We start from the raw sequence: 25,662 nt of genomic DNA, 5'->3' as shown, positions 1-25,662 counted from the left end.
TCTGTGATGGATTTTGGTTTAACAAGTTTGTCTTGAAGTAACAGTGAAAAAAAGGTAAAAGAAAAAAGTTCAAAGATCTAGAGACAAGCATGAAACACTAACTCTCCTTCAGAAGAATTATAGGGCTGATGGGTAAATGTCTGTAAACTATATAACCTTGGGAAGAAACTATATTATTAGAAATTTTGGTTTTACAGTTATTTTCAATTCAAGACCATAGCATATACTAAGTCTGACCAATCCAACAATGGTGTGTATTTCTTTTTTTAAATTAATAGACCAAACCATGCATTATGATAAATTTTAAAGTTCAATTGAGATAAAACTCAACAAATGGTCTCACATCCAGGATGACTTGTCCTCCATGGGCTCACTCAAGGGAGACCCAATTCGTCTATGAGGTTTCCCCAACTCCCTCAGGTCATCCAGATTTTACCATCTCTGATGTTTCTAATGCTTATTGTATCAATCACTTTTTAAAAAAAATTTTGTTTTATTAAGAGAACTGTCTTATGGTTTCTCTTATATAAATTTTATGCTTCCAACAGATTATAGGCTACCAGAGAGTGAAACCAGCAGTACCTTTCTTGTATTCAATATGGAGTCCATTAATTCATTTAACCATAGTTATCTCGCACCTACTGCATGCCTGGCACTGCGATAGGAACCGGGGATGTGAGAAAAACAGATGCTATAAGCCCCAATGGAAATTAGAGTTTAAAGAGCAATAGGCATTAATCAAATTGGGAATTCCCTGGCGGTCCAGTGGTTAGAGTTCTGCACTTCCACTGCAGGGGGCACAGGTTCGATCCTTGGTCAGGGGATTAAGATCCTGCTTGCTGCATGGCACAGTCAGGAAAAAAAAAAAAAAAAAAAGAATAAATAAAATAAATAAAAAATTAATTAAAAAATAAAGTTATAGAAAAAAGATGTAAAATAGCAACTACAATAAATTTTGCAAAGGAGACATATACAGTGTCATGAGCGTATATGAATGAAGGGGTAAGAAAGGCACTGCTAGGGAACATCAAGATCTGTAGGATAAGCAGATTTAACTCGGGGTGGCACTCCAGGCAGAGGGATCAGAATGTGCAAAGATTCTGAGGCAAGAGGAGGCACAATAAGTTTTAAGAACTGGAGGGAAACCACTGTAGCTGAAGCAGAGGGAATGAGTGAAGGTGCAACAGCTGCAACATAACCCATTCTTACCTTTGTTAATAGTTCTCTGTTTATTTTGAAATTTACAGTCCCTGGACCAGTGCTGATTTCACTCACCACCGTGTCACATTTTAGCTGAAAAGATAACAAATCAAGTAAAACAGGCATGTTATGAAATAGGCTTAATGAGCTTTGTAGTTCTAACCCCATCGGATTGGCTCCCAAGGGCAGCAGGTGGGTCCTCTCTCACAGTCATCGTGTCTGGACCTCGGCCTTAGCCCGTCTCCCCAGTTCCATCATTCTATTTGCATTTACACGTTTTCTTCTTTTCCAGGCTAGAATGCTACTCTCTATTCAAAATCTCTCTCTTCCTCTTTCCCATTCTCTCACTTCAAATTCCCTTTCTAACGTGGAAAAAAGGGAGCATCACTTTACCCCCACCCTATGTACCCTGACATGCAATGAATTCTTTTTATTTCATCTGCCTTGCATGAGAGTGACAGAACATGACATTCTGTCAAGGCATCTGCTAGAACAACTCACACCCACACATAAAATGTAAATAATTTAAATGCTCGGTCTTCAATGGATACGCTTTACATTTTTAACCAACTAGATGTTCAAAGCACCCGAGATACCCATGAATCTTGAAGAAACACCTGCTGTCACTGAGGAGCCACTAGCCTTTATTTCTGAGAACTCACAGGAGGAGGAGGAAATAAATCTTATAATTAGGATAATTTTATTCCTGGTATACTTCCTGATAAAAATCTGGGGTAATTTCTGTGGTCAAATAAACATTTACTTAGCTACCAAAGCTCCTTTATCATAGTCATTCTTTAAACATTTTTTTCTATGAAAGTGACTTTCATTGTTTGGACTCTTCAGTGTGCCCATGCCCTCCTCTGTGTCACATGTAATAACCTTATTTTTTAAAAAAACTTCCCCCCAAACCTGCTTTTCTAAAGGTATTACACTAACAATTTAGACGTGGTCATTCACCGCAATCCCTTCAATTCCTCTTTTAGATACGGAACCCATCAGAGAAATTAGAAATGGAAGAGGTTTGTTAAATCACCTAACCACTTCTTCTCCGCAATCATGATTCTATTTACATCTAATCATTTCTTCTCATATTTTAACGTTCATCTTCCCAGAAACTTATTTTAAAAATTGCAACCCACTGCTCTAATTTATCAAGCTTGTTCTACTAAATTCAGAAGTCCATCCAGCTTCAATCTGTAAATTTAATTAACACTTCAGTCTTCCTGTAAGTAGTTAATCAAAAAATTGAATAATGTCAGCTCAAGAGGAATGTTTTATACCTAATTTCAAAAACCATCTTAACCTTACAGTATGCAGCTAAAATAAATTTAAATTATACTTTTCAAGGCGCCTTGAACAAAAATGCTATTAAATTCATTATTATGGCTGAGATAGCCTGCAGAGATAGCTTGTAGAGTAGTTTTTTCTTTGAAATACTACATTTATTATAATGTCAAAAAGAGATAATAGTGCTAAAGTACCTTCTCTGCCAGTCTCATGGCTTGAAGTTGAATATCTGGTCTTGAATGGCCATTGTTGTGTTCCAACAGAGAATCCACAGAAAGCTGAAAGTCAGCTACTTCTCTAAAGACAGACATTGAAACAGGAAAAGGCTGTTACCTTAAAAACATTACTAGTGTAACAAACAAACAAATGAAAAAGACTAATTAGTCTGTGTTCTCTACATTGACACAATTTTATCAGAAGGAATTACACTTTCAAAATATAAAGCAATCAGAAATATCATCACCTTGTATTGATTTAGAACTTTATCTTGCATCACCTTACAAAACTCTTCCTCTTCCATTACCTAGTTGTAGCTTTATGGTATCTCTGTGGGAGAGGCAGAGCAACCACCTTATTTGATAGATGTGAAAAATGATGTCCGGCAAGTTCAATGTCTCCCCTAAAAATCCTCCTGCAACTAATAAGCAGACTCAGTAAAAAGCTCAAGTCTCTTGACTGCTTCTATCAGTACAAATCTTCTTCCACTATTCCTCATGCTTCCTTCATTCAAGTCCCTTCATTGACCTTCAAGTGACCAAAGCACAATTTTTAAAAAATGTTGTAATCTGAGTTTCAACATGAGAGGAAGAATATTCTTCTTAACACTGAGTAGTTCCTTAAGGAGATAGACAGTGCTGTTCTTTTCATTGGGCTGGTGATGAAACAATGCAAAAACAAAGAAACCAAGAAAGAAACACAAAGCAACCGATTAGTGAAAACAATCATTTGCTTCAGAAGAGCAGTTATCTCTAGGAAAGGATGGTAGGGAGTGGAATCAAAGAAGTATATACAGGTGGCTTCAATGGTATCTGTAATGTTTGATTTCTGAAAACAAAAATTTGGAAAAAAATTAAGACCTGACATTCAAAAGTGAGCATGAGTGTTCATTGTATTATTCGCTATAAATTTTCTGTAGCTTGGAATCTTCTAGGTGTAAAAATAATTTTAATTAATATACAAACATCCACATAATTACCAACACTGAACATCCTCTGATGTTTAATAATGAAGTAGAGAATGAGACTTTATGGGCAGGATAAGTGCGTTGAACCATTATCTGTCTAGCCCATCTGTAATGCAAAATAGAAGAGCACAAATCACTTCCTTCTTACCACTCTTGAAATTCAGGCACATGTCTAAAAAATTCTGTGTGGCTTCTGATCACATTAAAGAATCTAGTCAATAATGACCATTAAGAATTTTCCTGAGCCTTGAGAAGTGACCAGGGCAGCAGAGTAGGAAGACCCTGAGCTTCCTTCCTTCCACATGCACACCAAAATTGCAGCGATTTACAGAGCAACTATCCATGAAATCCACCTGAAGACTAGGAGAAATTATCTCCTACTGCTAAGGAAGGAACCACAATGAGACTAGTAAGAGGGGCAGAGATGTGGTAGAGTCAAGACCCACAAACGGGAGGATAATTACAATTACAGAGGTTTTCTCCAAGGAGCAAAGCCCCACACTGGGCTCCCCAGCCTGGGGGTCTACACTGGGAAGATGAGCCTGTAGCATGTTGGTTTTGAAAGCCGGTGGGGCTTACTTTCAGGAGAGCCAGAGGACTGTGGGAAATATAAACTCCACTCTTAAAGGGTGCACACAAAATTTCACAAGCTCTAAGACCAGGGCAAAAGCATAACTCGAAAGGAGCATGGGTCAGACCCACTTGCAGGTCTTGGAGAGCCTCCCAAAGAGCAGGAGGCAAATGGAGCTCACCCTGGGGACAGAGACGCTGACAGCAGCCAATTTAGGGAGCTCATCCCATGAGGACACTGGTGCAGGTACGCGCCATTTTGAAACCCTCCCTCTAGCTTATCAGTGCTGGGACCCAGCTTCATGCACCAGCCAGTCCTCACCACCCCTGGGATACCCCAGGCAGGGACCTGGCCCCACCCAGCAGTGGGCTGACACTAGCCCAGGGATCCCCAAGCTGCCAGAGGTGGTCATAGGACCCTCTTTACCCACTGGGGTGGACACCAGCCCTGGGACTCCCTAGGCCCTGCAGCAAGAGACACAGCTTCGCCCACTAGTGGGCCAGCATTAGACTCTGGATCCACTGGGACACATCCCCACCCAACAGAACGCTGACATCACCTCCAGGATAGCTTGGGCACCTCAGCCAGCCATGTCAGGATATGACCACACTCACCAGTGGGCCATCACCAGCCCTGTCAAGAATCGACCCTGCCCACCAGGAGGCCACCACCAGCCCCGGGACCACCCAACGCCATGGCCCTATCCATCAGCAAGCTAACACTAGCTCTGGGACTCTGAGCCCTGCAGCCAGCCACCCCAGGACGTAGCTCCCCACCAGAGGGCCAGCACTAGCCCCAGGACCCCCTGCAGCTCTGTAGCCAGTCGCCTTCTGAACCAGCCCTGCCCACCTGCTGGCCTGCACCAGGCCCTGGACTCCCCTGGCAACACAGCCAGCCACACCAGGACCCAGCCCTCCTGACCAGCCTGTCAGCACCAATAATTGGACACATCAGGCCAAGCAGCTAGCTGGGCAGGGACACAGCCCCACCAGCTGAAGGTCAGATGTTTCAGGATCTCCAGAGCTGCCAGCTGCCCTGGGACTTGGCCCTGCCCACCAGTGAGCAGGCACTAGCCCTGGAACCTACTGGGCCTTGGCCCAGCCCCAGTGGGCTGACACTGACACTGGGACCACTAGGGCCTCGCAGCTACAGATGCCAGGACCTGGCTCTGCCCACCAATGGGCCAGCACTAGCCCTAGGACCCATTGGGGCTCCGTAGCCAGTTGTCTAGCGACCGGGTCCTAGCCATCTATTGGTTGGTACCAGGACCAGGACTCCCCTGGCCATGAACTCCACTGCACCAGGATCTGGCCCCACCTACCAGTGACTGGCAGCCTTCACACAAGGCAGGGCCTGGCAACCCACTGTCCTACCCACAAAAGAGCCAGGCCTACTTGCATGCCCACAGTAGTCAGCCTGCCACAATAGAAAGACCCAAAAAGCCCACATAGGGGACACCTCTAAAGCATATGACTCTAGTGACCAGAGGGGAGCGTGCTGCTAGGACCCACATGAAGTTTTCTACATAAGGTCACTTGTCTAGAATAGGAAATGTAACCAACCTACCAAATACATAGAAATAAAAACATAATTAGACAAAATGAGGTCTCAGAGAAATACATTCCAAATGAAGTAACAAGATAAAACCCCAGAAGAAGAATTGAGTTAAGTGGCGATAAGCAATCTACCCAATAAAGAGTTTAAGGTAATGATCACAAAGATGCTTGGGAGAATGGATGAACAGAGGGAGAAGTTTTAAACAAATAGAAGATATAAAGTAGAATCAAACAGAGCTAAAGCATACAACAACTGAAATAAAAATACACTACAAGAAATTAATAGGAGATTAGATGATACAGAGGACGGATCAGTGAATTGGAAGAGCAGTGGAAATTACTACTCTGTGGGCTGAAAAGGAGGGAGTGGATGATATATTTACAGCAACAAAACGGAAAAAAAACCCTACAACCAAGAATACTGTATCTAACAAGGCTTTCATTCAGATTTGAAGGAGAGATCAAAAGTTTTACAGACAAGCAAAAGCTAAGAGTTCAGCACCATGAAACTAGCTTTAAAAGAAATGTTAATGGGATGGAAGAATATTGTTAAAATGACCATACTACCCAAGGCAATCTACAGATTCAATGCAATCCTTATCAAAATATCAATGGCATTTTCCATAGAAAAAGAATAATTCTAAAACTTGTATGGAAACACAAAAGACCCAGAATAGCCAAAATAATCTTAAGAACAACAAAGCTGAAGTATAACACTCCCTGATTTCAAACTATGCTACAAATCTACAGTAATCAAAACAGTATAGTACTGGCATAAAAACAGACATATAGGGACTCCCCTGGTGGCGCAATGGTTAAGAATCCACCTGCCAATGCAGGGGACACGGGTTCAAGCCCTGGTCGGGGAAGATCCCACATGCTGTGGAGCAACTAAGCCTGTGCACCACAACTACTGAGCCTGTGCTCTAGAGCCTGCGAGCCACAACTACTGAAGCCCATGTGCCTAGAGCCCATGCTCCGCAACAAGAGAAGCCACCGCAATGAGAAGCCTGTGCACCACAACGAAGAGTAGCCCCCACTCGCCGCAACCAGAGAAAGCACGTGCAGCAACGAAGACCCAACGCAGCCAAAAATAAATAAATAAAAAACAAACCAAAAAAACAGACATATAGATCAATGGAACAGAATAGAGAGCCCAGAAATAAACCAACATTTATATGGGCAACTCATCTACAACAAAGGAGGAAAGAATATACAATCGAGAAAAGACAGCCTCTTCAATAAATGGTGCTGGGAAACTGGACATTTACATGCAAAAGAATCAAACTGTATTACTCTCTCACACCATGCACAAAAAAGAAATTCAAAATGGATTAAGGACTTAAACGTAAGACCTGAAACAATAAAACCTGTAGAGGAAAACATAGGCAGTACATTCTTTGACACTGGTCTTAATAATATTTCTTTTGCATATGTCTCCTCAGGCAAGGAAGGCAAAGCAAAAATAAACCAATGGGATCTAATCAATCTAAAAAGCTATTGCACAGCAAAGGAAACTATCACCAAAATGCAAATCACCTACTGAATGGGAGAAGATATTTGCAAACAATATATCCAACAATGGGTCAATATCCAAAATATACAAAGAAATCATACAACTCAACATCAAATAAACAAACAACCCAATTAAAAAATGGGCAGGGTTCCAGGATTGACATTTTTCCAAAGAAGACATACAGATGGCCAACAGGCACATGAAAAGTTGCTCAACATCACTAACCCTCAGGCAAATGCAGATCAAAATCACAATGAGGTATCATTCCTACCTGTCAGAATTGCTATTACCAAAAAGACAACAAATAATAAGTGTTGGCAAGGATGTGGAGAAAATGGAACCCTTATGCACTGTTGCTGGGAATGTAAATTGGTGCTGCTACTGTGTAAAATAGTATGCAGATTCCTCAAAAAATTAAAACTAAGCTACCATACAGTCTATGAATTCCAAGTCTGGGTATTTATCCAAAGAAAATGAAAACACTAATTTGAAAAGATATGTATACCCCTATGTTCACTGCAGCATTATTTACTATAGCCAAGATACGGAAGGAACTTCAGTGCCCATCAATAGATGAGCAAATAAAGAAGATGTGGTATGTGTGTGTGTGTGCACACACACACGCACCACACACTGGAATATTATTCAGCCATAAAAAGAATGCAATCTTGCCATTTGCAGCAACATGGATGGACCTAGATGGTATTCTACTAAGTGAAATAAGTCAGACAGAGAAAGACAAATACTATATGATTTCACTTAATTGCAGACTCTAAAAAACAAAACAGATGAACAAACATAACCAAACAGAAACAGAATCATAGATACAGAGAACAAACAGGTGGTTGCCAGAGGGAAAGGGTGTAGGGGGAAGAGAGAAATAGGTGAGGAAGATTAAAAGGTACAAACTTTCAGTTACAAAATAAATCAGTCACAGGTATGAAATGTACAGTGTGGGGAATACAGTCAATAATTACGCAATGCCGTTGCATGGTGACCAATGACAACTAGACTTAACATGATCATTTTGAAATGTACAGAAATCACTATGTTGTAGAATATGAACAGTGTTGTAGGTCAATTATACTTCAAAAACAAACAAACAAGCAAACAAACTAACAGACTCCTAGAAAAAGAGATCAGATTTGTGGCTACCACAGGTGGGGGTTAGGGGAAGGGGGAATTAGATGAAGGTAGTCAAAAGGTACAAACTTCCAGTTATAAGATAAATAAGTACTAGGGATATAATGTACAACATGACAAAGATAATTAACACTTGTATGTTAAGAGAGTAAATCCTGAGAGTTTTTATCACAAGGAAAAAAATTTTTTTCTCTATTTCTTTAATGTTGTCTATAGGGGATGATGGATGTTCACTAAACTTACTGCGGTCATCATTTCATGACAATATGTACGCCAAATCACTATGCTGTACATCTTAAACTCATACAGTGCTGTATGTCAATCATATCTCAATAAAACTGGGGGGGGGGGGGAAGGATTCTCCTGCGCCTTAATCCATTATCCAGCAGCCTAGTGTGGATTACACTTATCAACCCAAACTCATCTACTGACATTTGAGGTGTAACCGAAGACCCAAATTCAACTATTAATCAGTGTCTGTGTGCTCTTGGGCATGTTGCTTAATTTCTTTTGTAGCACAGTAAAATGGTGATGATAATGGCGCCTACTTAAGTTCTGGTAAAATAATCCTAGTTCTGATGTTAAATAAAAATGTGAATACAGTACCAAGCCATGGGGAATTATTCTGTCTGTAGTTCTTCACTTACTGGATTGGTTGGCAAACCATTCTGTTTCTTTTCTAAGACTATTCTCTAATGATTACATAACAATTTAATTTTCTAAAGATTAACTTTAATTGTGGAAACTCATATAAGGTTTGAATATATTTATTCTTACCAAAGAACTCTGTTTAGTCAAGTATTTGTGCCAATAATGTGGGAAACTGAAGAAATTAGTCTAACAAAATGGGAATAACACAAAGATTTTAAAAAATAAAAACCATATAAAGTTAAAATAAGAGCTATAACAGCAATATTAATTGAAAATAAAGATTTGAATGTACCAAAGATTAAATAATGATTTGACATATAGCTAAGATGCTTTCTTTTTTTTGAAATTGAAGTATAGTTGATTTACAATGTTGTGTTAATTTTTGCTGTACAGCAAATTGATTTTGTTACACATACATACATATATACATACATTCTTTCTGATATTCTTTTCCACTATGGTTTATCTCAGGATATTGAATATACTTCCCTGTGTGGGATACTTTATAAAAGGTTTAATATGACCATAAACCTACAGGATGGCTCTCAAACATCCAGGAAAACCCAAACAGGTCACATGATTTTCTACAGATGGTTTAAAAAGTTAATAGTACGAAGTATCCAAAATTTTATTTGAGACATAAATAATAAACTAATTCAATTTAAAAATTCTCAATAAAATCAAATATTTTCAAGTAGTTCAGTGGTATAAGGACAAATTTAAAAAATCATCCTTTTAGGCCAATAATAATGATTAACACCAATTTATTAAACTAAGAATATTTAAAACACAAATTCTGAATTCGGTGCTGGGTTATTTGCTAGTATGAAAGGACCCATAGAGAAGTAAATGCTTCAGGGAGGTGAGGGTAATCAACCAGACTTGATCCCAGTGTTCCCTTTTGGGAGATTTTAATTATACACCCACCAGAAACTTTTGCTTTGTCTATTTAGTGAAGTAATTTTTAAAAAATTGAAGTACTGTATAGTTGATTTACAATATTGTGTTAGTTGCAGGTGTGCAGCAAAGTGATTCAGTTACACACACACACACAAATGTGTGTGTGTGTATATATATTCTTTTTCAGATTCTTTTCCACTGTAGGTTATTACAAGATATTGAATATAGTTCCTGGTGCTATACAGTAAGTCCTTGTTGTTATCTATTTTATATATAGTAGTGTGTATCTGTTGATCCCAAACTCCTAATTTATCCCTCCCTCCCCCGCTTCCCCTTTGGTAATCATAAGCTTGTTTTCTGTGTCTGTGAGTGTTTGTTTTGTAAATAAGTTCATTTGCATCATTTTTTTAGATTCCCCATATAAATGATATCATTTGATATTTGCCTTTCTCTGTCTGACTTAGTTCACTTACTATGGTAATCTCTAGGTCCATCCATGTTGCTGCAAATGGCAATATTTCATTCTTTTTTATGGCCGAGTAATATTCTATTACGCACGTGTGCACGCACGCACACACACACACCATCTTCTTTATCCATTCCTCTGCTGATGGACACTTAGGTTGCCTCCATGTCTTGGCTATTGCAAACAGTGCTGCTATGAACATTGGGGGGCATGTATCTTTTCGAATTACAGTTTTTGTCTTTTCCGGATATATGCCCAGGAGTGGAATTGAGTTTTTTTTTTTTTTTTTTTTTTTTAACAAATCTCCATACTGTTTTCCACAGTGGCTTTACCAATTTACATTCCCACCAACAATGTAGGAGGGTTCCCTTTTCTCCACATCCTGGAGAGGCAATTCTTGAATGTGAACTATGTGAAAAGTCAGAACTGCAACAATCTAAATGTCCATCAACAGGGCAGCGTTAAGAGTAAGCCACTGTTAAAAAGTGGTATTTTCAAAGAAATGATGCCAAGAGAAAGGGTTCAAAATCATACATAGTTGTTTTATAGCTATGACTTTTTTAAGGCTGAAAGACATATTCAAAGAGAAAAGATAAAAGATATACCAAATTGCTAACATCAGTTGTCTTACTGTATGTAGTAAGAGTATTGGGGAGTTTTTCTTCTTATTCTTCTGTATTTTCCTTAATTTCCTTAAGGTTATGTTTTGCTTTCGTGACAGAAAAACTAATTAAAAAAAAATCCCTTTAAAATGACATAACATCTAGACTATGAAAAGCAGCTGTCAAAATAGTCCACTGTGAAGCAGGAGAGTGGGTGGGGGGTAGACAACACAAAACTGGCCATGTGCTAATGATCTTGAGTGATGGGCACATAGCAGCTCACTAAACTATACCCTCTACTTTCATATCGTTTATAATTAAAAAAATAAGTTTAAAAAGCAATAGCTACTTCCCCACTACTTCTGAGAAGTTGTTGTGGTTTCAGACTGAAATCCATAGATCTGAGTAGTACTGGCTGGTAACAAAGTTACTAATTCTGTGTACTACAAGCAGTATTAAACAGGAATTTCACCACAGTTGAAAATACAGCTGGGACTTCCCTGGCAGTCCAGTGGCTAAGACTCTGCACATCCACTGCAGGGGGTGTGGCTTCAATTCCTGGTCAGGGAACTAAGATTCTGCATGTCGTGGCCAAAAAAAAAAAAAAAAAATTCAGCTGACTCTTAAACAACCGGGGGGAGTTAGGGACACTGACCATCCGAGCAGTTGAAAATCCCAGTGTAATTTTACAGTCAGCCTTCCAAATCCACGGTTCTGTATCCACGGTTCAACCAACCATGGATTATGTAGTACCATAGTTCAGGCTAGCTGAAAAAATCCATGTATAACTGGACCCATGCAGTTTAAACCCATGTTGTTCAAGGGACAACTGTATAACTGAATTAGGAGACCTGAGCAAATGGATTCATATCACATTAAATAAACCAAATTAACAAAAATAAAATTTCTTAATTCTCCTGGCATGTTATAGCGTTTTAGAATCAAGTTAGAAATATAGAACAGTTAGGCTTTTGACTTCCCTGGTGGTGCAGTTAGTTAAGAATCCACCTGCCAATGCAGGGGACACGGGTTCGATCCCTGGTCCGGGAAGATCCCACGTGCCGTGGAGCAATTAAGCCATTGCGCCACAACTACTGAGCCTGGGCTCTAGAGCCCGCGAGCCACAACTACTGAAGCTCACATGCCTAGAGCCCGTGCTCTGCAACAAGAGAAGCCACCGCAATGAGAAGCCCGCGCACTGCGATGAAGAGTAGCCCCTGCTCACCACAAGTAGAGAAAGCCTGCGTGCAGCAATGAAGACCCAACACAGCCAAAAAAAAACCACCAAAAAACAAGAACAGTTAGGCTTTGTTTTAGTACTCTAAAGAATAACTGGGTTTATGAAGGCAAAGCTAGGGATTTCCTTTGTTGTAAACAAATTTAATATGCAGAATTTTAGACTGGTAGCCTAGAAAAATTGAGGTCCTCCCCAATATTTATTTTCTATAAACCAAAGTCCTGGTATTTCAGATTGTTAAAGTGGAGCTACCCAAAGGAACTGCAAGCAGGTAAAGAAAGTCTTATTCAAAAGAGGGGCCAAGACAACAGGCTCATGGAAAGATGCTCAGCATCACTAATTATTAGGAAAATGCAAATCAAACCAATAATGAGATATCCCCTCACATCAGAATAGGTACTGTCAAAAAGGTGAGAAATAAGTGTTGGCAAGGATGTGGAGAAAAGGGAACCCTCATATACTGTTGGTGGGAATATAAATTGGTGCAGCCACTATGGAGATTCCGCAAAAAGTTAATAGAACCACCACATAATCCAGCTATCCTACTTCTGGGTATTTATCAAAAGAATATGAAAGCACTAATTTGAAAAGATAAAAGCACCCCTATGTTTACTGCAGCATTATTTACAATAGCCAACGCATGGAAACAACCTAAGTGTCCATAAATGAATAGATAAAGATGTGGTACATATATACAATGGAATACTACTTAGCCATAAAAAAGAAATAATGCCATTTGCAGCAACATGGATGGACCTAGAGATTATCATACTAAGTGAAAGTAAGTCAGACAGAGAAAGACAGCTATTGTATGATAGTGCTTATATGTGGAATCTAAAAAAAGGGTACAAATGAACTTATCTACAAAACAGAAATGGAGTTACAGATGTAGAGAACAAACTTATGGTTACCAGGGGTAAGGTCGGGGAGGGATAAGATTGGGATTGACATATACACACTACTATATATAAAATAGGTAACTAATAAGGACCTACTGTATAGCACAGGGAACTCTACTCAATACTCTGTAATGGCCTATATGGGAAAAGAATCTAAAAAAAGAGGGGATATATGTTTACGTATAACAGATTCACTTTGCTGTACATCTGAAACTAACACAACACTGTAAATTAACTGTACTCCAATAAAAAATTTTAAAAAAGGAGATGTGGTATATATATAAACAATGGAATACTACTCAGCCATAGAAAAAAGATGAGATCTTGCCATCTGGGACAATGTGGTTGGACCTCGAGGGTATTACGCTAAATGAAATAAGTCAGACAAAGAAAGACAAATACCGTATGATTTCACTCATATGTGGAGTATAAGAAATAAAAACAAAGTAAGTGAACAAACCAAACATGCAGCTACAGAGACAGAGTGGTGGTTACCAGAGGGGAAGGGGTGGTGCGGCAGGGGGGTGGGTGAAATGGGTGAAGGGGATCAACTGTATGATGACACATGGAAACTGAAGTTTTGGTGGTGAGCACGCTATACTGTTTAGAGAATGCTGTGAGCATGAAATTTATAAGCCAATGTTACTTCAATTAAGGAAAAAAAAGAAACAAAAAGATGGGCCAATACAGTTCAGCTTATTAAAGGTCTTTGAAACATAAAATAAAAACTGAGACATTCCATTATGCAAAATGTCCTTTACAGATTTTATGAAATAGGTAACTGGTTTGCATCATTACATCAATTTACATATAATTATATGGCCCATCTTTTGGTCAGTGGTTGCCTCTGTTCTTGGAACTCAGTATAGATGAAGCTGTAGCAGGCCATTTTAAGATGCTCTCTTTTACAAGGACATACGTAGCCTTTCTCTTTCTTTTCCACTTATCTCTTTGTCCTATTCTGGGAAAAAGAACATTCATTCTACTCAATCTTAAAATCCTGACAAAGTTAAGGGGACAAAATACAAGGACATAATGGTATAATGATAATGGTATCATTATATCATAATGGTACAATGATAACTTAAGCTTAGGGCTTAAATGCCTACTATGTAGCTAATTTCTTGTCATTATTAATTAACTGAGAGGGTATTTTATCCAAGTATTAAAGTTTTCTAGCCAACTCGTAAACAGGTATCAATGAGAATGACCAAACTCACAAAAGAGATATCTCTCTGAATCCAAGAAGCAACTATAGGTTGTATGTAGTCCTAACCAGTAATTCTCTATCACTGGGGGGCCTCGAATGGAAACAAGCAAAAAACCAAAACCTGCAAAAAAAATCTAGCAGGTAAATATGGTACAATAGTATTCAAGTATTAGATAGGTGGAAAATCTCTAAGATCCCTTCAAAAACTGATTTTCTAACTACAATCTAACTACAATCTTAGTTCTTTTATTTGCTGTTACAGAATTAAATTTGAACTTCATTCCAAATTTTTCTTAAAGACTGCCATAATTATAGTTATTAGAATAAACATCAAGACAGCATGAGAATACAAATATAATCTGCCATGTCAGTATGTAAAATACAGATTTTAATTTTATTATTTAAATCCATGGGAATAATAGGTTAAATCATATATTAAGGTTAATTTCAAGGACTATTCCATAAATTGAAGAGTAACTTTTTTTGTATATTGACAAAGCCAGTAACATTCGAGATCATTACAAATATATTATACTTAACTCTTTTCTGGAAATTGGAACTGCAGATATTGACTTGATCAAGTATTCTGGAGGAAGATCCAACACTCTTGAAAGCTAAAAATCAAAAAGAACAAACAGCACAAGACTGTTAATATATTTGTTCCAGATTCAATAGAATGCTACTCAACAATTGAAAAAAAATATTGAGACACAACACAAATGAGCTACAAATGCACTATGCAATGTGACAAAAGCCAGACTCAAAAGGCTATATAATGTATGATTGTTTATTTGACATTCCGGAAAACCGAAAACTGTAAGGATAAAGATTAGATCAGTGGTTGCCAGGGGTTGAGGATGAGAAAAGGGTTTGACCATAAATTGCCAAATAGAACTGTTTACCAAAAAGGATGAATTTTATATTTATAAATTTTAAAATAGATTTAAAAAACTTTTTATTTATTTATTTATTTTTACAAAAAAAAGAAGGGATGAACTGCTGGGACCAAAGATAATTTGCTTTTTAATTCACTCATAAAATCTTTTTGTGTTAGGCACTGTTTTAGGAGTTGGCGATATAGCAGTGAATAAAAGAAACAAAAATCTCATGCTATTTAAATAAACAAGCAAACAAATACATAATGGGGGGAAAATCTGACCCCCAGGCTCTATCAAAAGTTTACTCACTTGTTTGTTTGTTTATTTATGGCTGCGTTAGATCTTCGTTGCTGCGCGCAGGCTTTCTCTAGTTGCAGTGAGCAGGGGCTACTCCTTGTTGCGGTGTGCGGGCTTCTCATTGAGGTGACTTTGTTGCGGAGCACAGGCTCTAGGCGTGTGGGCTTCAGTAGTTGTGGCATGTGGGCTCAGTAGTTGTGGCTCGTGGACTCTAGAGCCCAGGCTTAGTAGTTGTGACTCTCAGGCTTAGTGGCTCCGTGGCATGTGGGATCTTCCTGGACCAGGGCTCGAACCCGTGTCCCCTGCATTGGCAGGCGGATTCTTAACCACTGCGCCACCAGGGAAGTCCCTACTCACTTGTATTTTTGAAAAGCTCACTGAATGATTGTAATGCACAGTCATAGTTGTGAACTATTGCCTTCATCAGGAACTCAAATTATGCCTAATTTTTCTTTGAAACAATCCTATGACTTTCATACTATTATAGCCTTCATTTCATGAATGATGAAACTGAAGTACAGAGAATTTATGTAACTTGCTTAGGTGGAAAAGCTGGGATGTAAACACAAGCTATCTATAGCCAGACCTACCTTCAACCCCTATGTCATATCAATACCCTTTCAACAAGAAATGCATGAAAACGAAACAGTGAAAATAGCAGTACAGCCATAATGAATTTAAAACTGTCTTCATCTTTCTTGCCCACTTCCTCAATCCTTACGCAGCCTCTGCAATGGACAAGTCATGGCTCATGAGAGAGAAGGGAAAGGGAGTAATGGGGTAAATAGGAAAAGTAAAGACTGTAAGAAGCAATCTTAATCTTCCTCAGAGGGGTCTGTAAGTGTTCAGAAGGAAAGGAATAAAACTAAAGTCACTATCTCCATTATTAGTAATAATATTTACCCTATTATCAAAAGAAATTGTTTGTTGAATTTCATTAACGTAAAAAAAAGGTCAAAACTTGCAGACCAGGAGCTGTCATTTACCTTTAAGATAGTCTATATATTTCTGCTGATCAAGTATGTGTTGATTTTTAAATTTAAATCTCAGAGTACAGTCTTTATTCTTAAATTCTAGCCTTTAGGAACTGAATTACTGTATCCTTTACAAAAAAGGCTTTTTTTCCTTAAGATACTTTCCCAGAAGTGGATAAATACCTCCAAAGCACTTACAGAATAAAGGCTGCAACTGTTCATGTTTATATTACAAAATGTTCCTGCCAAAACAGATACATCAGTAATAAAGATTCTATTATAATTTCTCTTAAAAAAAATTCAAATTCCAGTTCCACTTTTACTGTCTATGAGCCCTTGGGAAAGTCATTTTACATCAACAAACTTAAGTTTTCACATCTGAAAAATGGGGATAATAAATCTATTAATAATAAACTAGGGCTCTTGTGAGGACTAACAAAATTGTGTCATGTAATAAGCACGTAATAAATATTATTTCCTTCTTCCTTTAAAAGGTTTTATTTTGGGAGACTTCCCTGGCGGTCCTATGGTTAAGACTCTGCATTTCCATTGCAGGGGGCATGGGTCAGGGAAATAAGATCCCGCATTTTGGACATAATGTCTTTCAAACTTACCCATAACCTTCTCCTATAAGACCTTCTGCCTATCTTAGATATAACTAAACTCTGCTGGAAAAAAAAAAAAAAAAAGAATGTTGTTCACCATCCAGTTATACATGGATTAAGTCATTAGCCACTGCAGTTTCTGACCGATAATGAACCCTGAGAGGAGTTCAGGACAAAAAACAGGATGAGGCACACTGTACTGTGGAAAAACAGGCCCCTTAGATAGTTCTATGTACACCTCAGGAAGAATTTTAATAAAACCAGATTCTTGCATCTTCCCATATCTAGAAAAGCACCAAAATCATTAACAGAGATAGCTGTCCCTTGGGACTAGCTGTCATCTTTTACTGAGACGTGAGCTTGACTGCACATATTCCCCAGCCAACGATCATGATTAAACTGGCTTCCCCCCCTACCTCTTCGGAGTTTACTCAGAGCTGCTGAGTGGCTGTCTCCCAGGATACAGTCATCAGTAAGGTCCCTCAATAAAGCTGAAACTGACAACTCACACCTCTTACACTGTGCGTTTTTCATTCAACACAGGCCAATTTTTTCATCTTTATCTCACAAATAAGTTGTGAACTTTGGAATGTAAACATATTACCTAGGACCAACACAAAAAATTCTCTGAATCAAACTAAAAACTACTTAAAGTTTACTTCTTCTACCATACCTCATTTGCTCCAAAAGAGCTCTGAGGGGGCTTAAACCATAAAAATAAAATGGAGGTATAAAATTGTGCCAGCAAACTCAAGCTAAAGATAATCAGACTTCTTGGCAACCAAGGTGCAAAGGGAATCTACACAGCACTTTTTACCTCGTAAGAGATCCAGCAAGTCAGTAGGGACAAAGTTTTCCTAAAAGTAAATTCTAAGACCAAGTTATATACACATGAAGATGCGTAGACCAAAATAGAAAATACCTTCAATAGTAATTTTACAAAGGCACAGAAACATTCTTATATGATGTAAATTCAAAAAACCAAGAAGAAAGGGACTGGGGGATAAAGGAGGAATGGGGAGTAACTGTTTAATAAGGACACTTTCAGTTTTGCAAGATGAAAAGAGTTCTGGAGATGGTTGGTGGTGATGGTTGCATAACAATGTGAATGTACTTAATGCCACTGAACGTACATTTTAAAATGGTTAAGATAGTAACTTTATATTAGAGAAATGCAAATCAAAAATAAAATGAGGTACCATCTCACACTGGTCAGAATGGCTATCATTAAAAACTCTACAAATAACAAATCCTGGAGAGGATGTGAAGAAAAGGGAAACTTCCTACACTGTTGGTGGGAATGTAAGTTGGTACAGCCACTATGAAGAACAGTGTAGAGGTTCCTCAGAAAACTAAAAATAGAACTACCATATGATCCAGCAATCCCCCTCCTGGGCATATATCCGGAAAAGATGAAAAGCCTAATTTGAAAAGATACATGCATCCCAATGTTCACTGCAGCACTAATCACATAGCCAAGACATGGAAGCAACCTAAAAGTCCATCGACAGATCAAGGGATAAAGAAGATGTTACATATATTCAACGGGATACTATTCAGGCATAAAAAAGAATGAAATAATGCCATTTGCAGCAACATGTATGCAACTAGAGATTATCATACTAAGTGAGTAAGTCAAAAAGAGAAAGACAAATACCATATGATATCACTTATATGTGGAATCTAAAAACATGACACAAATGAAACTATCTATGAAACAGAAACAGACTCACGGACATAAGAGAATAGAGTTGTGGTTGCCAAGGGGGAGAGGTTTGGGGAGGGATGGAGTGGGAGGCTGGGTTTAGCAGATGCAAGCTATTATATATGGAATGGATAAACAACAAGGTCCTACTGTATAGCACAGGGAACTATATTCAGTATCCTGTGATAAACCATAATGGAAAAGAATACAGAAAAAGTATATATATGTATACATGAATCACTTTGCTGTATAGCAGAAATTAACAGAACATCATAAATCAACTATACTTCAATAAGACAACAAACCATAAAAAAAGATGTTAAATTTTATGTTATGTGTATTTTCCCACAATTAAAAACAAAACCCAGAAAGACTTTGGGATTAAGTAGTGGAAAGAAGTCTTCTTTACATAATCTCCCATTTCCTACCCATTATCAAAGTAAAATGAAAAGGAAGGAAGAAAGGAGAGGAGAAAGAAAGGAAGGTAGGTCATAGGCTGGTTGGTTCTCCAGCAAAAAATACACATGATAGGCAAAGCCCAAAGTTATAAACTTCAAAAGTGGTAACCAAGCAAAGATACATCAGATTCTGAGAAGAAATGGGGCAGCCCTGTTTGGCAAGGCTCCTAAGCTGAATTAACAATTCTCATTAATACCCAAATCTGGAGAGAAAACACTGAATGAATTCCATTATTTTTTTCATCTATGCCTGAGAGATGCTACAGAACTGCAGGAAAGAATGAGTAAAAGAGAGAAGTGATTTCCAGCACAAGTGAAGCTTCTAGGGCAGAATCTGAGGGCCTCCCCAATGGAAACACAATACATTCCCCAATTACAGGGAGTAAATCCTGATATTGTGCTGCATGGGCAGGAAGAATCAGAGGAGAAACTTTTATAGGAAGATGGAAAGATATCAGAACTAGCTACCAAAAATATCCAAGTCAGAATAACATGTACAGGTCACCACGACCTCCTGGAGAGACAAAAGAGGAGTGGAATGCTGCAGAGTTTATATTTTTGTAATCAAAAAAGTGAGGTGAGCCAAGAACAATTCTGAAATGGAGAGTGAAGAAGTCACCCACACAATGCGGAAGCAAATATAAAGTCTGGGCAGAGCTGTCAAGCACTGGTAAATGAAAAATAGGCATGAAAAACAGACAAACAAACTGAAAAAGAGAGAGCGATACGGAGAGGGAGGGGCAGGGACTGAAAGAAAAAGATAGTATGAAAGGAATGTGGCATACAGGACATCAAAGAACTCTAGAAGAAAAATATAACAATACATTCTTCATAAGGGCTTCCAGATTTGTGAATAAGCAAGAACTGAAAGCTGGAAAAACAAGAGTGAGATAAAAAAGGAGTCTAAAGATTAAATAAATTGATGATCAAACATTTATTATAGAACTATTAATTAAGAAACACAAAGAGTGTACTCAGAATTGAAAATAAAAGTATAACATATAAGGGCTAAGATAATCAGATAATACAGATTTTAAAAAACATAAAGAGATCAAAGATAAATAAAACTGGGTACAAGATAATCCAACTTTAGGATAACTGGTGTCCCTAAAATACAAAAAGCAGCACCAAAGAAGCAAGCAGACAGGAAGACAGGTACATTGGTTCTCCAGCAGCATTAAGGACAGAGAGACAAAGCACAAAGCCACACTCTTCAAAAAGTGATAGTCAAGAAAAGATACAAAAGATTCTCAAGCAGAATGGAGCACCCTTATTTAGCAGGGCTCCTACCTTAGTCTTATTTCCCAGAAGCCATAAAGATGAATGAATAAAACCCAAGAAAAATAAAAGTATTCATAGATATATATCTTGGATCCCCAAAAGCAGGGCCTGGGAAAAGGACTGTGGGCAGGTAGGTAGTTTATCTGGGAAGTGATTGCTAAGGGCAGAAGTGATATACTGGGGAGAGTGAGAGAGGAGAAAAAGTAAATACAAGATTGTGCTATCAAGTTCACTGCTATAGGCAATAGGGGCTTAATTTCTATCTTACTTTTCAAGAGGCATACACAATGTATATCAAAAGTGTCTATCCAAAAATAGGGAGCAGGAGCTTCTATCCCCCAGTGACTGAGGGGTGTCCTTGAGGGTGTTCACTCCACCACACTTGAGCCAAGTATGGGTTGGTAGCAGGCTTTCTGACAGCATGAAGTGCTGTTAACAGTAAGTGGATGGAAGCACATGTGAAACTGTTCACTTAAGTGGCAGCTAGAACCAGGTGTGACCAAGGTGATAGGAGATTGGGCATAATAGCCAATAAAAGGGAAATCCTCCCTGAAATTAAGAACGAAATCTAAATTGTATATTACTGCAATGGCACACCACTCAGCAGTAAAATGAAAGAACTGGACCTCTGTGCACCATTATGGATAAATCTTTTTTAAAATTTGAAGGAAACAAACAAAACCCCAAGTTGCAGAAGGATAATTACAGTTTGATTACCACTTATATAAAATTTAGTAACTTGCAAAAGAATACTATTTAGGGATACATTCCTAGGTAGTAAGTCACATGCACAGGCATGATAAACAAAACCTCATATGTGAGGAAAGAGAGTTTGCATCCAGGGATGGGTACCCAGGAGATTTTAATAGTGTTTGTAATAGTTTATTGCTCAAGCAGGGTGAAGGGTACATGGATACTAACAGTATTCTTCTCCATGATTAAATATTTCCTAAAAAAAAAAAAAAAAGAAACAAATGGAATCTATAGATCAAAATAAATGACTATGTCAGGAAAACATAATACAGAAAATTCAACACTGAGACACATCCTGGTCAAGTCACTAAATTTCAAAAATAAAGCACCCAATCAAGAAAACTCCAGAGATGAAATAAATGTACTTTACTTTGTAGCCATGTTACCTAATCACAAAGATCATGATCTGGTTAAAGTAAATAATTTAGCAATGATATTGTATAGGGCAAAATTCATCTACTGGAGAAGCTGCAAACTGATTTGTTTAATTTCACTTGCTCAGTTCTTTTCTTAATTTGAGTTAGTTGCCACCATATGAAAATTGGAAAAAAATTAAAATAACATTAGATTGTTATATGACATTTGCTTCTGTAGTATCAGACTTCGGAAAATCAAAAATCAGAACTAAACAATCTGGTGTTATTGCTTTATTTCTAAAAGGAAGATTTTTAATATTATTTCTAAATTTATTATTTTCATATTATTTCTAAGCATGCTAATTTTCTAGTTATTAACCCTCCTTTTGATATGTCTAGGACTATTTTATCTGAGTCATAATTTCTTAAAAAAACAAAAGTAAAGTTAAAAAAAAAAAACCCCTTCTTGAAAAATCTACTCATAAAGAAATCCAGACAATTAAGCCATGTATCAGGAAAAGGATTGGTGGTAAGCAATGTATCCAATTCAAAATAAAGTGAATAAGAGATAAGTCATGCAAATACCATTAATAAACAGACTAAGTGTTACAAACTTTGAGAAAGTTACTGAAACAAATTAGGAAAGGTAGAGGAAAGTTATACCAACTATAAGAGTGCTTATGTTCTCTTCTTTCATGGCAAGGGTTGATACTGCCTAAATCTGAAACATCAAGATTTTTAAAAATTTATAATTAACATACAATATTATATTAGTTTCAGGTGTACAACACAGTGATGCATGATCACCAAAATAAGTGCAGTTACCATACAAAGTTACAGTATTATTGACTATATTCCTTATGTGTATGTTACATCCTGTAACTTAACATATTTTACAGCTGTAAGTTTGTACCTCTTAATTCCCTTTACCTATTTTGTCCAACCCCCTACCCGCTCCCCTCTGGTAAAAACCAGTCTGCTCTCTGTATCTATGAGTCTCTGAAACATCAAGATTTATAAAAATAAGCTCCAAATTGTGATGTTCTTCATAATCTCTTAACTGTAGAGGACTCGTTTAGGAAATTGATCAATAATTCTTTGAATTGCACTTTGGATTCTTTTTCTTTTGTTATATTCAAGCTAAACTGTGTTTAATACTTTTTACTTAAAACTGCATTTAGGTTATGAGTACATTAAGGAATCACAATAGTATTATACTTTTAGCAGTTGCACATTTTCCATTGTAAAACTTAAAAAAATAAAACTTGTTACAATACAGTCCAATTTTTATAAAACGCATATCTATTCTGTGTTCCCATCTTCGTTCTTTTTTCTGCCTGTATATCTGCAAAGAAATGTATCTAAAATAGAGGTCAATCAATGTTAGTGATGGTAACTTTATTTTTTAAATTCTTTGCACCTTTTTGTATTGTAATTCTTTACAATAAGCAGGTATTATTTTTGCAAAAATGAGAAAGATTTTTTTCTTTACCAAAGCACAACTTTATAAAAGTATCTACTGTTAAGGAATTCCTACTGAAAATTAAGCAGTATGGTTCAGATATATAGCTTTCTGTTTATTTAACTTCATGTGGGTCCACTGGGCTGCACCCTGCAGGCCTGCAAGCCTTGTTGGATGCCCAGCCTGGAGACCGAAGAAAGAGCCCAGACACAGCTACACAGACACTACTGATTCATCGGATAGAGGATCTTACACGTCTGAAGCAAAAGGTCCTGGAGCAACACCCCACTGTGTATGGCTGACGGCAGACAGGACATGGCAGCCATCTTCGCTACTTGGGCGAGAAGGACGCTACCATTTATAGGGGGAATTGACGTCAGGTTGGCTCAACTGTTACCAGAAAAACCAGCAGCTGAGGCAGGGGGCAATCAAGTAGGCGGTTACTGATTAAGCCCTATAATTAAGAGGATTGGGTAGTTATGGGAGTGAAGCAGGGACTGGTCAGCAGGGAATATACAGACAGCAAGGGAACAGCCATCTTGAATGGCCTGATCATACAGGTGCTAAAGCTTTCACCTAGGGTAATGGATAATAATAAGGTCCCCAACACCAGAAAGCCTCTGAGGTGGTGGTGGTGTGGAGAGGGGCTTCAAAATACCCCATCCTCAGAACTCTAACAGATAATATAATGACTAATGAATTCTGCATGCATACAATACAAACACAATTCTAAGTACCCTATTTATATTAATTCATTGAACCTTAATGACAAGCCTATAAGGAGCTAAATAATTTTCCACATTTTACAGATGAAGTACAGTGAACTTACACACCTATCAGAGAAGCTGGATTTAAACCCACGTGTCTTCTGTTCTTAATCACTATACCAGTGGTTCTCACATTTTGCTGCACATGGGAATGACCCAGGGATCTTTAGAAAACACCGATGTCTGGCTTCCACATGCAAATATGCTGTCTAATTAATACAGGGTATGACCTGGGCAACAGATGTTAAAAAGTTCTGGGGGTTGACTCTAATGTGAGGTAGAGCGTGGGGACCACTGAGCTACACCTTTCTGCTTCCTGGTCGTCCTTGGCTAGGGGTTATCAAGCCCGGATGAACACCAAAATCCCCTGATAAGGTTGCGAACTTCAAGGCCCCCACCCAACCCCAGCCCAAGGGGCCTGGGCTTAGGTATTTTTTTCAATGCTTCTCAGGTGATTCCAGTCTCAAGTAGACAAAGCTTGAGAAGCACTGCAGAGGGAGACACCAGCTGCCTTCCACTTTAACAATCAGTGCCCAAACTAGTGAGGGATTTTAATTAATTCGAGGAGTACCTTTCAAATGGGGTGGGCGCACACACACACACACACAAAGAAACAAAGAAAAAGGAACCACTGTCAAACGTCAGAGAGCGTGGTTTTTAATTCACCTACAGTCTCACAGGTTCAGAATTATTCTGGAAATAATAGGACTTGTCTCTGAGGTTGAACTTAGTGTTTTCTCTGGTGAAAATGTGACCTATGAGTTTCCTTAGCTACAGATTTCGTTTTTCCCCTTTAGGTAAAGGTGTTTCTCCTGGCGACAGGTGAAACAAGAGCCTATCGATAACTATCTACTTGAGGCCTCAGATTAGTGAAGGAAAATATTTTTACAGAATGTGCTAAAAGTTTACTCAGTTGAAAATAAAAATAATAAAAGAAGACTAAGGCTCAAAACTTTAGAGCTAAAAACAGAGGAATAAAATCCACAAAACAGGGGACTTCCCTGGTGGTGCACTGGTTAAGAATCTGCCTGCCAATGCAGGGGACACAGTTCAATCCCTGGTCCAGGGAGATCCCACATGCCATGGAGCAACTAAGCCCGTGCACCACAACTACTGAGCCTGCGCTCTAGAGCCCACAAGCCACAACTACCGAGCCTGCATGCCACAACTAACGAAGCCCACGTGCCTAGAAGCCCGTGGCTCCGCAACAAGAGAAGCCACCGCAACGAGAAGCCCACGCACCGCAAGGAAGAGTAGCCCCCGCTCGCCGCAACTAGAGAAAGCCCACGCAGTCAAAAATAAATAAATAAAATTTATATTAAAAAAAAAACCCCACAAAACATTAGTCACAGTCCTTGAGAAATAAACTGAATAACTTCCAACTGAATGAAGAGGAAATCTGAGGTTGAAAGCAGAAGCCCTTCTTAAAGGGAGTATCAAAAGTGAAAATATACATATGCCAGATCTGGGTTGGGAATCTAAGACCAGAGATTCTCATGTATAATATAATAATGACTAATATGTATTGAGTGCTCACAATGTACCAGGTACAATTCTAAGCCTTGGATTTGACAACCTGAAGTCAAAGATTCTAATGTAATAGAATCTTTGGCTCCTAGGGTACCCAGCATGAGAGAGCCATTAATTAATCAGCTTGTGGGCAGTTCTCAACCATTTCTTCCCCTGGCACACAGGCACACAT

General features: G+C 38.3%; 1 protein-coding gene across 3 annotated transcripts in view; it reads right to left on the bottom strand.

Annotated features, from left to right (window-relative positions):
• The window catches only part of RARS2 (arginyl-tRNA synthetase 2, mitochondrial), an 80,162-nt gene that overhangs the window by 43,391 nt on the left and 11,109 nt on the right, over window positions 1-25,662 (bottom strand). The window contains exons 2-4 of one of the 3 annotated variants that reach the window (XM_059942060.1): window positions 14,965-15,038; window positions 2,685-2,787; window positions 1,210-1,293 (exon numbers count right to left, since the gene is read on the bottom strand). In XM_059942060.1, coding sequence (XP_059798043.1) covers window positions 1,210-1,293; window positions 2,685-2,787; window positions 14,965-15,038 — 261 coding nt within the window. Of the gene's footprint in view, window positions 1-1,209; window positions 1,294-2,684; window positions 2,788-2,953; window positions 3,275-14,964; window positions 15,039-25,662 lie in introns of those variants that run through there. The other 2 variants (XM_059942061.1, XM_059942062.1) reach the window with 2 other exon arrangements.

Source organism: Balaenoptera ricei, chromosome 12, assembly GCF_028023285.1.
Source record: "Balaenoptera ricei isolate mBalRic1 chromosome 12, mBalRic1.hap2, whole genome shotgun sequence".
Taxonomy (NCBI): domain Eukaryota; kingdom Metazoa; phylum Chordata; class Mammalia; order Artiodactyla; family Balaenopteridae; genus Balaenoptera; species Balaenoptera ricei.
The sequence above is the reverse complement of the archived record's forward strand: the minus strand, read 5'-3'. Positions and strand labels throughout refer to the sequence as shown.